The sequence below is a fragment of the Phoxinus phoxinus genome (genome assembly GCF_949152265.1).
Source record: "Phoxinus phoxinus genome assembly, chromosome: 16".
Classification (NCBI taxonomy): domain Eukaryota; kingdom Metazoa; phylum Chordata; class Actinopteri; order Cypriniformes; family Leuciscidae; genus Phoxinus; species Phoxinus phoxinus.
The window spans coordinates 33,731,824-33,746,274 of NC_136891.1; the positions used below are offsets into that span (position 1 = coordinate 33,731,824).

At 38.6% G+C, this 14,451-nt stretch overlaps 1 protein-coding gene across 3 annotated transcripts in view; it reads right to left on the bottom strand.

Moving 5' to 3' along the window:
* Positions 1–13,752, bottom strand: part of adgb (androglobin) — a 55,445-nt gene extending 41,693 nt beyond the window's left edge. For all 3 annotated transcript variants that reach the window (XM_079583894.1, XM_079583893.1, XM_079583892.1), the window contains exons 1-8: positions 13,259–13,752; positions 11,264–11,399; positions 10,962–11,051; positions 6,976–7,047; positions 6,670–6,867; positions 5,523–5,662; positions 3,301–3,390; positions 144–295 (exon numbers count right to left, since the gene is read on the bottom strand). In XM_079583894.1, the coding sequence (XP_079440020.1) occupies positions 144–295; positions 3,301–3,390; positions 5,523–5,662; positions 6,670–6,867; positions 6,976–7,047; positions 10,962–11,051; positions 11,264–11,399; positions 13,259–13,335 (955 nt within the window). In that variant the 5' untranslated portion in view covers positions 13,336–13,752. The remainder of the gene's footprint in view (positions 1–143; positions 296–3,300; positions 3,391–5,522; positions 5,663–6,669; positions 6,868–6,975; positions 7,048–10,961; positions 11,052–11,263; positions 11,400–13,258) is intronic.
* Between the last annotated feature and the right edge of the window lie 699 nt (positions 13,753–14,451).

A 14,451-nucleotide genomic window follows, 5' to 3' on the forward strand; every position in this document is an offset into this window, starting at 1 on the left:
TCGCCTTAAAGAAAGAGCCATTTGCACACCAGGCATCTTGCCATATCGATTCTCTCATTTACTCTCTCTGCCGGTGTCTTTTAATCAGACATGTCACACACTGTTAGGGGATAAATGACTGTGATGTGTGTGCGGGTCGGTACCTCCGCTCTTAAGTACTGTGGGAGATTCACTCTTGATGTCGGTCACATTAGAATCTGTTGTCGTGGTCTTCTCCTCTGAGCTCTCTTCCTCCAACTGGAATTGAGGAATATTGGCCCTCAGAAATTCCCAAATTTTCCCTGTATACCAGGATCTAGGAACAACATTAACACATGGAAGATTAGTGTCAAATCTCCATCTCTTAATTGGGATTTTACAGTGAATTTATCTAATAATCTCAATTTATTAAGTCTGGGAATAACAAAAGGCTTGTATCAAATTAACGGCCAGTCACAGGGTCAATGGATGAAGCTTAAACAAAGCCTCTGCACTTTCGTCCAATCAATAAACAGCAATTAGAGAAAGACGAGCAATGTTTAATTAACTGGTACAGGGCATCACTACAGCTTGGATAAATGTCTAAACCGATAAAAACAAATGAATACAACACACACTCTCATGCTTGTATTCAACTTGAGTATTTAACCTTTAACAAACACTACCATTCAAAAGTCTGTGGTCTGTAAGATTTTTTTTTATGTTTTTGAAAGAACTATTATGCTCATTAAGGCAATACTTATCTAATCAAAACTACAGTAAAACAATTTAAATAATATATTTTAAAAATATATTATATATCAGCAGCTTTTACTTTAGCCTTCATTGTCACATGATCCTTCAGAAATGTTTCTAATACGCTGTACAGAAATTTCTGTACAGATACAGTACATTTTTTAGGGATTATTAATGAATAGTTCAAAAGAACAGCATTTATTTGAAACTATTTGTAACATTACAAATGTCTTTACTGTCACTTTTGGTCAATTGAACGTGTCCGTGTATTTCTAAAAAAAAACAAATCTTACTGAACCCAAACTTTTAAAAGGTAATGTATATCCCTGGTAATCTTTGAAAAGTTTCTTTTCACTCATCTGCTTTTCTTTTTTTACATTTTTTTCAATATGAACAATTATGGGAAGAGCACCCGTACATAAATGGTTTTCTTTCACTTAAAACTGTAACACTCATACAAAGTCTGACCTTATGGGCTTGACATACTCAGACATGTTTTATAAAATCTGGACAAAGTGGTCTCTTTGAATCTTGAGAGTAAATGAAAGTTTTTCCATAATGTAGATTTCCTGGATTATGTTCACTCATCTGCTTTTCATAATAATATAGTTGCTACATACTTTTTTCAAGCTGCAGTGCATGCTGAGAAATGGCACAAGATTGTTCAACATAAAATTGTTTGTTCAGATAACCCCATTTGGAAAGTTGGGACAACATTTGGACAAGTTTTGGACAAACACTTGAGAATCTAAGTAAGGTCAACAAAACATGTTTTGATTCTTATTTAGTTCACTCAAGATAAAAATATTATATAATTATATTTCAATAAACATTTTTTAGAAGAACATGGTTTTCTTGGACTCTCCTGGCTCTCTGATGTTCAGGCAAATATGTGAGCTGTTGGAGAGAGATACGACTGCAGAAGACAAGAAGCTGCCGGGCTGCAACATGAAGTAAATGACCTCAGGAGAGCCGACTTTGATAGACACACCAGCCAAGCCTCGGAAAAAAATGATAGCACTCTAGAAGATACGACAGCGAGATGTGTGCTCTCATCTCACCGCAATTTATTTCTCCAAAATACGAGTGTACGCTCTCCGAAAATGTGTGTAGCGGTCTCTTGAGGAGCCTCTGAAACACGGAAACTCATCAGAGCGTAAATTACAAGACACCGTGCCGTGTTTCCCAAAACAGAGCAGATGTGAGAGTTGTGCTGAGGAAGTGACAACACACTACAGAGACAGAGTCAAACATTAGAGAGGAGAAAGTTACACGCTAATTTCACAACAACAACATTCCTGCAGTAACTCGATAAAGCCGGAACAGCGGTGAAGGCCAGCCATTTGTTTGCAGAACAACGGTTTAGTGTCTGCAACCCATTCCCTGCTAATAAGGCTGGCGTCTGTGCACACTGGGAGGAAGAGAAGGACATTCTGTGGCTTAATGAAGCTTGTTAGCACATACCACAGACAAAGACAAAGCTATCGGCAGAGAGAACTAGAATAACTATACAACTTAACTGAAAGCTCTCAAAAAAGTGAAAACTTGTAACCTGGCACCCTTATATTAGTACATTTTATAAATGTGAAGAATTCAGAATTACTATAGTAATGAGTGCTGACTATTGCAAATCCAATTTACTATAAAAGGTCTTTAAATATGTTTCTATGTGTTTTTTAAGACATGATGTAACAGAAGCAGCGACAGATCATTTCTTCCATATGGATTAATCATTCACAATTAGATTATTAACATGCATTTATAAAACAGATAAACTGTTTGTCCTAACCCAGTGTCTCAGGCCTATGAAAAAAAGATTATTTGAGTATTCATAAAGCGTATCTAAACTGTGATATAATTGGTGCATTGTGTACTAACATGAATTGAAGATCAATCTGTAAAGCGATAAAGATGCGTGATAAAAAGGTCTGAAAATGTTTTAAATATAAATAAAATAATAATAGATTCAGCATTAGTGATGTGGCGGCGAGCTATAATGCACATACGTGATCTTCTGTGTTTCTTAGAGGTTGAATTCATTTCAAAATCTGCCAAACTTCCAACACTACTTCTGAATAGGATGTCTACTTCATAAATTGTATGTAAATTGTAAAAATAATGGGTCAGACTCAAACAACATATGGAAATGGAGGCGCCCTTATATGGGCAGTAATGTCCACTAGTGGAGAAGTGTGGTACTGCGCCCAAACTAAATCTCACTGAACGCTCATTTCAAGAGATATCAACCTAACATTTTAAACACAACTTGTTCAGATGTTTGGCTTTGATTTTTTTGAATTTTTAGAATCCACCAGGTTTTGAAAATATATATTTGATATAAAATATGAATAATTACATTTTTAACATTGTACATTTTACTTTTTTTCTGTTTAACTTTCTTAATTTATTTCACTTCTACAAAAATCTGCCAAATGTCTTCTTAAAAACAAGACCAATCTTACATCTATATTCCAAAGCATTCTTGAATTACAACCATTTAAGTTCGGAATGTGCATTTTCATGTCTATTAAAGAAAAGGGGGCGCCGCTTAAGGGGTTAAGGGGATGTGTTTAAAGAGAGCCTCACTTTAAAGGAATGATCTCCGGTATCCATCCAGTGAGACAGTGCATGACTGTAAAATCTCCAAACTCTCTCCCAGAGCCTGAGACTGGAATACTGGAAAGAGAAAATCATATCACTATTACACATTAACAGTTTACTTGTTAGTCAGACAGCCATGCGATGCATACAAATAGGTGTGTGTACATCCTAAAATACCAGAAAAAAACATTGGTTCTCCTTTCAATAAAGACTACATGAATATGCATGCACGCTCAGTTCCAGTTCCATTGTGTCATCATTTCAGACGTTGATCTGTGCATGTCTGTGAGTTTGTGTGTGTGTGACCTCTTGCTCTCTTTCTCTGAAGAAACCAGATGGTTGATGCTCTAATTGTGCCTCACGGGATGCTGTATTCAACCAGTCCGACAGCTATTAATTATCTGCACGATTCCACTGTTCATCTTCACGCAAAGAACCATTCCATCATTATCATTGCCACACAAGCACGCTTCCAACAGCATGCACAGTGGCTTCAGGTGAGTCACGACTGTGATCACTTTAGAGCCTAACTGTGGCAGAAATGAATTTTATAGCATGTACTACGTGTTAATTGGGAATTGCCCTCTGGAAGCACACCATTGTGCTTTTTGTTTCCTGAACATTTTATTTCGAACCGTAAATAATTAACCGCCTCAGAGATGGTTCATTTCCTAAGCTATATAAAACTTTTACACCATGAAAAAATGAGTCCACTCTTTCAATTTTCTGGGATGCACAAAACTTCTGCTAAATAAATTCTGGGGAATAATGTACTTTGTACTATGTGCCATTTCAAAAAGGATGCTAAAGCCAATCAAAATATCATAAAAGTGGACTGAAATTTATGTTGTTATTCACTAATAAACCTCCACTGGCGCGGTGAGATATTCTAGTGTCAAGTGCACGTAAGCTCAAGTCGAGAACCTGGGGCCTCATTTATAAAACTGTGCGTAGGATCCGCACTAAAAGTGTACGTGCGCCCGAAAGCCAAAAATGGCGTGCGCAAAAAAATATTCAGACTTATAAAAGCGTGCGTACGCCAGAACCTGCGCAGAACTCACTTTATAAATCCCACTCAGCGGAAGATTGTGCGCACACGCGTCTCCTCCCCGAAATAACCATATATGAGCTTACAACGCCTAGTTTGACTATGCATATCCTCATCTGCATATCATTTGCATATGATTATTCATCCACCACGTGATAACATGTTTAACGGTACAAGACATGAGGAAAATATGAAATACGGATGTGCCGTCACATTACATTAATAAAAATCATTTAGTAGCCTATCCTTGCCTTGTTTTTGAATAAATAAATCAAATAGTGTAAAATGCATTTCAGAGAAAGTTTTTCTCAATCTTTTCCACTGGCCAAATAGTCTTTTTAAATGATTTATATAATGGAAACAGATCGACCTTGTATTTGCACAATCTGCTATTATCATGATAAGCAATCTCTGTAGTTAAAACATTAAAACACAGCATGCCAGAGGAAAAGAGTTCAAAAGCATTGCATCCACAACAAACATTTATAGGCTATTTATTGAATATATATATATATATTTTAACTTTTCAGTAAATGTCATGTAGTTTAAGTGTTTAACTCCATTAATGAGAATGGCCTATTTAATCTAAATGTTTATATCAGAAATAAAACAGTTTAAATCATTCTTTTATTTAAACTGTTATGTGCACATGCACTGTAGCCTATTTATGATTAGGACTCATAATGAAGATTTACAGATTTAGATATGCGTCAGTTTCACTAACGGCCCAACGCGCTCGCTGGCGCGGACCTTTAAGGTGTGGATATTTGCTTCAAGTGATAGGCTTGGTTAGTGAAATTATATTTGTATTATCTTTCTGTATATGTATACTTTTATTTAGATTTTCTGTCTAAAAGTGACCAAAAAGTAATTTAACTCCAGCTCACCATCGGCGTCGCCAAACTGCTCCGTCTCCAAAACGTTGGTACGCATGGGTCAGAGTTTGCGTGCAGGTGCGCACATTTTCCCGTCAAGTTTGTTTTTATAAATCACAACTTATGCGTCGGAAGTGGCGTACGCCTCTTTCGGGGCCGGTTTTGTGCGTACGCAACGGTTATAAATGAGGCCCCTGGTCAGTCAGATTTGTGAATTAATCATTTGGACTGATTATTTGACAATTCAAACACTTATTGTTTGAATTAAGTGTATAAATACTCACTCAGTACTGGCCACCTTTAGTATGCCCTTAGCCAACAGCATGGGCCAAAGCTCTGATTGGTTTGTAGTAGCAGGAAGCAACAGGTTATCATCTTTGTCAAAGGGTAACATGTCATCAACAGTAATCTTCCTCCAACTTCCCTAAAAAAGCAGAAGACAATTATAAAAAATACATCCATTATCATTAACGAGACAGTAAAATATCTCAGATAAACTTTAAAAAAAAATAATATCTGGATTAGATTGTTAATAGTCAGATTTGTGTGACTCAACATTCGTTAAATAACATGTATTCACTCATGGATCTGCTGTATATAAGTAAAGTAAATGTAACAAAGTAATAAAAAAAACATCAAACTCATCATAATACACACAAAACTAAAGGTGCATCAATCAGAACTCAGATGAGCCTTTAAAGTCCATGGTTCATTAGTGTGCATTTTGTACACAGTAAATTGAGCAGTGAAAATGCTGAACATCATTAACTCTAATGGAGAGATATTAAAGAGAGTGATCTTAGAAGATCAGTGAACAAAACAATAACTATTGCCCAGGCCTTATCTAAAACACTCTTGTACTCGAGAGTGCACTACTTTACTATTCTTTGATATCACCCGTCAAACAAACCATTGTTAACAGTGTACAGGTCAGTCTTTGCTCATTTAGTAATATGTAAAGATAAACTTCTCGGTTGTCTGTGACCAGAGGATAGAGCAGTCGCTCTCTCGGCTCCCTGATAAGCATTGTGTTCTCACTTAATCACTGCCTTGAGGACACAGCGTCCTTCTAGCAGGAGAATGTGAACAAATGCTACAAAAGTCAAGCATATTTGGCCATTTTGTGTATCACCATGCAAACCTCTCATTCATTAAAGATCCTTTTGTATTCCAAAGATTAACTAAAGTTGTGGTTTTGAAATAACATGAGTGTTTGTTTATGAAATGTCATTTTTTTGCTGAACTATTTCTTCAGTTATTCCAGGTTTTTTTTCTTTTCTTTAAGCTTTCATTGAATTCTTGTAACAAAAACTGTTCGTTATTCTACTGTAAAAGAGACACAAAGCTGAAATGAAAATGCAGTGAATGTTGTTCACAACAGGTTTTCAATAAAAACTTTTAATATGGTGTCTATACTCAACCTGAACGTACCATCCAGTAGAGTTTAATCACATACTTCCCATAGGCATTATAGAGGGGCATGTGATCCTTCTCTGCTTTACAAAGGGAGTAGATGTGTTCCCAGGGTCTCCAAAGGTCGGGAACTGTTTCTGTAGAGACGGGCTTGTCCTCTCCGGTGTTGCAGACTCTCCACAGAATGTAGAACTCACTAATGATCCATCGAATGAGCTGTGAAATCGGCGTGCAGGGCAAGGAGTGACCCAGTGTTAGTTAATGCCAACTAAACTAATCATTTTTTTTGTTCTAATGAGTAACGCAAGTGATTTAATGACTCACCTCACTTGAGAGTAAATGCTCATTTGCTGAGGTGAGGTCAAAGGCAGATTTATTTTCCACCACGACAGGAGTCTGTTTTAAAGGACGAGATACATATGATGTCAGTTCCTGAAGATCTACGTTGATGAGTTTAGTTTTACTCTAATTAAACACAAACTCAAAACAAACCTAAAGCAAGTACAAGTAGTTGTCTTTTTGTTTACAGTGATTAATTAAATGGCAAGGTTATAGTCAAGATTTTGACATTGTTACCAAATAAAAATGGAAAAATAATTATCCCACAGAATCATTTTTAAAAAATATTTCAGATATGTTTCTTGAGCACCAAATCATCATATTAAAATTATTTTTAAAGGAACATGTGACACTGAAGACTATCTCTCAAAAATGCTGGGTTGTTTTAACCCAAATTTGGGTCAAATATGGACAAACCCAACCGTTGGGTTAACATTTTTAATTAAAAAATTAAAACATTTACATTTACATTTACATTTAGTCATTTAGCAGACGCCTTTATCCAAAGCGACTTACAACTGAGGACTACAACAAGCGAGTCATCGTGAAGAAGCAAAAATAACGCAAGAAGTGCTCAAAATACAAAGTTCTGGAATTGCTCAGAGTAGCATAAGCCAAAACAAGGGAGGGTAAAGGAGAGTTTTTTTTTTTTTTTTTTTTTTTTTTTTATGTCAAGTTCTCACGGAAGAGATTAGTTTTCAGTTGTCTTTTGAATGTGGTCAGGGATTCTGCATTCCGGACGAGGGTAGGGAGATCATTCCACCAGCAAGGAACCGTGAATGAGAATGTTCTGGAGAGTGATTTTGTGGCTCTCTGTGATGGACCCACGAGCCGTCTCTCATTGACCGATCGCAGGTTTCTGGTAGGGATGTAGACTCGTAGGAGCGAGTGAAAGTAGGAGGGAGCTGAGCCTGTGGTCGATCTGTAAGCAAGCGTCAATGCCTTGAACTTGATGCGAGCAGCGAGTGGTAGCCAGTGCAGAGAGATGAACAGAGGAGTGACGTGGGCCCTTTTGGGCTCGTTGAAGACAAGACGGGCTGCAGCATTCTGGATCATTTGTAGAGGTTTAATTGCACATGATGGAAGACCAGCCAGAAGAGCATTGCAGTAATCAAGCCTAGAGATAACCAAGGCCTGGGCGAGAAGTTGTGTTGCATGCTCAGTTAGGAAGGGCCTGATCTTCCTGATGTTGTGCAGTGCAAACCTGCATGATCGAGCTGTCTTTGTGATGTGGTCTGTGAAGGTCAGATGCTCATCAAATGTTACTCCAAGGTTTCTGACCGACCTTGATGGGGTGATTAAAGTTGAATCTAGCTGGATAGTGAAGTCGTGCTGTAGGGACGGATTGGCAGGGAGGACGAGAAGCTCAGTCTTTGCCAGGTTGAGCTGCAGGTGATGTTCCTTCATCCACGCCGAGATGTCCGCCAGACAGCTTGAGATACGTGTAGCTACTGTGGGATCATCAGGTGGAAATGAGAGGTAGAGCTGGGTGTCATCAGCATAGCAATGGTAAGAGAAGCCATGTGCCTGTATGATGGGTCCCAGTGATGTGGTGTAAATGGAGAAGAGGAGCGGTCCAAGAACTGAACCCTGAGGAACCCCTGTAGTCAGTTGATGTTCTTTGGATACCTTGCCACTCCATGCGACCCTGAAGGACCTACCTGTGAGATAGGACTCAAACCAGTGGAGAGGAGTTCCTGTGATGCCCAGTGATGAGAGGGTGGACAGGAGGATCTGATGATTCACAGTGTCGAAGGCAGCAGACAGATCCAGGAGAATGAGAACTGATGATTTGGAGGCAGCTTTTGCGATCCGTAGGGCTTCTGTGACTGACAGCAATGCAGTCTCGGTTGAATGCCCTTTCTTGAAGCCAGATTGGTTTACGTCTAGTTGGTTGGTCAGAGAGAGGAAGGATGTTACTTGGTTGAAGGCAACTCGTTCAAGTGTTTTCGCAATGAACGGTAGGAGAGAGACAGGTCTGTAATTCTCTAAGAGTGATGTGTTTAATGTGGGTTTCTTAAGCAGTGGAGTTACCCGAGCCTGCTTGAATGCTGTAGGAAAAGTGCCAGTGTGGAGGGATGAGTTGATGATGTGTGTGAGTGCTGGTAGAAGTGTGGGAGAAATGGCTTGTAGAAGGTGTGAGGGGATGGGATCTAGAGGGCAGGTGGTGGGGTGACTGGAGAGGAGAAGTTTAGATACTTCTTCCTCGGTCAGTGGAGAGAATGAGGAGAGAAGGTGTTTCGGATTGGGAGGGGTTGGACTGGGTTCCTGTGTGTGTGGAGTTGAGAACTGACTGCTGATGGTTGTTGTTTTGTTGGTGAAGAAGTTGGCAAAATCATCAGCAGTTAAAGAGGAGGTGGGTGGTGGTGGAGGTGGACAGAGGAGAGAGTTGAATGTCTTGAAAAGAGTTCGTGTGTTAGCGGTGCTGTTGATCTTGTTGTGAAAATAAGAAGATTTTGCAGCATGAACATCAGCAGAAAAGGAAGAGAGCAGAGATTGATACATACTAAGGTCAGTTGTGTCTTTTGATTTGCGCCATTTCCTCTCTGTTGCCCTGAGTTTAGTCCGGTGATCACGAAGAACCTCAGATAACCAGGGGTTAGAGGGAGTAGTACGTGCTGGCCTGGAGGAGATAGGGCAGATATTGTCTAAAGAAGAAGTTAAAGTGTAGCATAAAGTATCTGTTGCGGTATTAACATCCAGAGATGAGAAATGTGAGTGTGAGGGAAGAGAAGATGACACAGCAGAGGAGAGATGGGAGGGAGAGAGTGAGCGCAGGTTTCGTCTGAAAGTAGCTGGTAGGGGGGTTGGTGGAGCATGGGTAAAACGGCTGGGTTTGTCCATATTTGACCCAAATTTGGGTTAAAACAACCCAGCATTTTTTAGAGTATAGAGTAAATGTATATTAAAGGGCACCTATTATGCAAAATTCACTTTTACATGGTGTTTTAACATAAATGTGTGTTGGCAGTGTGTGTACACAACCACCCTATAATGATAAAAATCCAACCAGTGTTTTTTTTTTAAATCCCCATAAATCATAAGCATCAGAGACTTATATTACATAATAGGTGCCCTTTAAAATGAAATAAAATCAAAATGATCAAATGAATGCAGCCTTGGTGACTTCTTTCAAAAACAGTGATTGTTTGAGATCGCACCATAAAACAGCTAAATCTAACTGAACAATGATTATTAAAAGTGATTATAGTTTTGCTCACTTGGTCTATTATAAATATTAAAATTTGTGTCACTTGAGAAATTTCTCCCATTTTCCAAATGTTTTCTTCCCACTTCTGTCACAGATCATCTCTGAGGGACATGAATATTTGCTTCCATGAATATTTGATCATCTTCTGTAAGTGGACTTTTGATTACATGTAAATCGAAGGCTCTTAGCATCACTCGCATACTAGGAGAGAAGAATCGCAGCTATCATCTTTTAATCCCAATAGTTGCCATGGAAATGACAACAGAGCTGACCTCCGTTCGTTCTCTCAATTAAACATCTTAAATACAGCTAAAAAATAATTGGTTTTAGAGCTCTAGTCTTGATTGCCTTGTGATTTTGCTGCTTGTTGTGACTTTTTAGCATCCCAATGACTTGCCTAGACTCATCAAAATGGAGGAATAATTGTGAAATGCTCTGCTAGGCATGAGGAAATTTAATCACGACCCAAACATGATATGAAAGCAGCATAAAAAGATTTCACCAATTAAGTTCAGCATTGAAGAAAAGACTGGATTTTCCCCAAAACATGCAATTAAAGAGCAGAATGAACACAAACGTGTTATTTGGTCATTTTTTATATGTCAGATCAAATAGTACTTCACATTGTACTCAAACAATCTCAAATAAAGTCCAATTTAACTCTGTTTAACTTTACCTACCCAGGATAATGCCGTTCCATCACGTTTGTTGGACCTGCTAGTGATGATAATCACTTCTGTGGCTAATGAAAAACTCTTACCTTATTAAGTATGTACTCTGAAGGACGTTTCCAAGTGTGTACTCTCAAGGAGGACGGAAGTTCAACCTTCCCTTCTGGGTCGTCAAAGAGCTGTTGACAATGTTGTTGCATAAAAGGCTCAGTGTGGTTTTAGTAGATTCACGATCAAATGGGAAAGCAAATACAAAAAAGTTAAACAACACTGATCAAACTGCAGAGTGCATGCTACATCTGATCTCTCAAGCCAAGCAGTTTTGTCTACTCTTACCAATAGACATTATTATGAAAAACATTGAATTGTTGTTCGATTCATGAGTGCTCACCTTGTTCTCCTTAGAGGCTTTAGTTGCATCCCACTTCTCTGCGTTGACCTCGGTGTCGCTCCACTCCGGCCAAAGAGAGATGAGAATCTTCTTCAGCTCTTCCGGGCTTTCTGATGCACTGATCACTGAAGATGCTCTAGAGACAGTGCTTTGCTTTTTAATGTAATCTATTCAAATTGATCACTATTTAACATAATATTTGCATTATTGGTACTTACAGTGTAAGCATTTGAATTTGCATATTGACTCGTGATTGGTCTTTTTATTATTATTATCTATCTTTAATCTAAATTGCATATTACTATCAAGCTCTTACTTTAATTCTAAACACTGATATTTTCTCGGGAAATGCAAATGTAATTTAATTTCAGGCTATTTATTTTATAACAGGAGTGAAACATTAATAGGCTATAACTGTCATTAGCTAATGCTTGACCCTTGACCTAAACGCAAAGAAAATGTAATGTTATTGATGGTAGAAAGCAAGGGCGTAGGTTTGGTCTCAGCTTTGGTGGGGACATCCCACCCCCACACCACCCCCTTATTTTTTCAGCCAATCAAATGACGGCGTTCCTTGTATTGTCGTACTGGCCATGGGAATCGATGCAAATAGAGATGCAACCGGGGTTTTTTCCTGGCTCAAAACTAGGCGGAGTTGGTAAAATTCTGATGATGAATTTTATTAAAAAGATAATTTAACTTGTATTTTTCATATACCAACATATAGCCTACTATGTTTTCCACAGTACTTTTGTCACAAAAACGGGCATGCCCACCCGTAAGAAAATTTTGTACATTTTAAAGATGAATTTATTAGGTGCACTTTGAGAATCTGCTGTTAAAAATAAATAATCCACCCGCCCAAACCTATGATATTCTCTGATTTAGATATCTGATCATCACATTACAATTATTAAAATTATCAGTGTTAAGCATGATAATATGGTAAAATGTCACACTGTAGTAGGGTGATTTAAAAATAACATTTATTTAAAATAGCCTAAAAGTTCTTCTTTTGGCAAAATTACATTTCTTTAATAGCCTAACCGAGGCGTTACTCCCTTCAAACTTAAATTGTCAATGTTTCATTACGTCATGTTGGAAAACAATCTTATCAGAATATATATATTTTTTACCTTTATAAAGGGCATTTCCCCCTAATTGTATTAATTGTAGGCTATGCTCATTGCTCAGCGCCAACGCTCCCACCACGCGCTGAAATAATAATGCCGATATTATTTCAGTATAGAAACACAGACATCACGGGAGTCTCCCGCATATTGATAGCGGCTCACTGATGCCCGCGAATTAGTTAAAATCTCCCGGAATCGCGAGCGCGCCCGCGAGACAGATACTGTGCTTCAAACCGCGTAGCGCGTGCACGGCAGAGAGGAAGAGAGAGCAAGACACCGCGGCACCGTGCGCGTGTGCCTCAAGAAGCGCATGTAATGTTTGATGGACACAGGACAGAATGGACACAGGAACCCAACAGAACCGTCACGGTGGAAAAAGTGTATCTGAGCATGTGACTGTCTATCCGAGTTTTGTCCAGAGCAGAAGGCGGCACCTAAATTGACGGAGGCGGCCGCCTCGTAATTCTCTCACAAATATTGGTGGGGACAATTTTGTCATTTAAAAATATTGATTGGGACTAGTACCTAGCGTCCCCCCCTAAACCTACGCCCATGGTAGAAAGGTATGCCTGTTGTTGGTAATGTAAAAAATACACAATTGTGTTAGGCAACCATACAAGCCTCACTAAATTAACTTGCCAAACACACATTATGTAAGTTAATAACTTAACGTTAAGTTAATCGGTAACGGCCTCCAATATTGTATTAAAACAAAAACTCCTGTAAGCTAAGGACAAACATAATACAGTAAAGATATAAGGCGAAATAAAGGTTTTATTATTTATATAATCTATATTATTGAAATATTTCGATGGAATCAACACAGGATGTTTGTATTAATAAATCTCAAGTTAATTCTTACTCTTTTTTGGGAGATTGTCCAGGCGAGGAAGCGACGAGGCTGGATGAGGACGCCTTTTTCTTGGGTGTCTTCGACATGGCAAGTGTATGTAGGCCTTGTTTCTAATCTAAGAGTTCACGGTTTGAAGGAACACTTGGCTGAATAAAGCACGGGAAATAATGATGAATAGGAAGCGATGGCCAGGGTGAGACTGTTTGCAGTGGGGAAAGTTTGCCATGTTGCTAGGCGACAGGATCGCTGGGGATTGCCGACAGCTCGAGCGCAGAGATGAACTCCTCCTGAGTCCTGACACAAACTCTTGTCTATCTATCTACTGTTAGCGTCACGTTTAGTTTCTCTCTTCTTCTTTGGTGTTTCACAGCAGTCGGCATGCATAATGTTGCATTACTGCCAGCCAGTGCCACCATAGTTTCTCTCTCTCTTCTTTTGAACAGTTCTTTTCAAAGAAAAAAAACATTCCTAAAAGCTATCAGCTTTTACGTGACCACGTAATTACGTAATCACGCGACAATTGACATTTTTATTTTTTTTAAAGTCACCATTAATTGTGTTTCTTTGATTTAAAAAATATGTAAATTGAAAACATCGGTCGAATAAAACTGTTCTCAGTTCAGAGTTGTTTAACCCATAGAAATACATAATAAAGGCTAGATGTCTCGTCCGCGCTGCTGGCCAAAGGAGGTCGACCAGATGTCTATGAGGTCGACGTCCGCACCTGGCGGCCATCTTGTCACAGTCAGCTCGCTCACTCGTAACGTTTTAATGGTGCATGTACTTTTTAAAAAACCATAACTTGCTCAATTTTCTACCGATTTTCAAACGGGTTGGTTTGTTATAAACGTCAGAGATGTAGTCATGACACTGAATACTTATTAATAATTATAATATTATTTATTTTAACATGTTCAAGCATCCAGAATTATAGCCTAATTAATAACGTTTGTAAGAAACCAAACCGTTTGTAAATCCGTCAAGATTTCAGTGAGATAAGAGTATTTGTGTTCGTGCAGATCACTCACCGTACATCAGGAACCACAGAGCCCGCCAGAAAGCTTGCCTGTGACAAGATGGCCGCCGATGATGACGTTAGAGACTCCGCCGTAAGACATCTAGTCTTTATTATGTATGGTTTAACCTGTTTAAAGCCGATTAATTCAAAAGATCCGACTCAAAAGAATAACTTGTTCATGAAT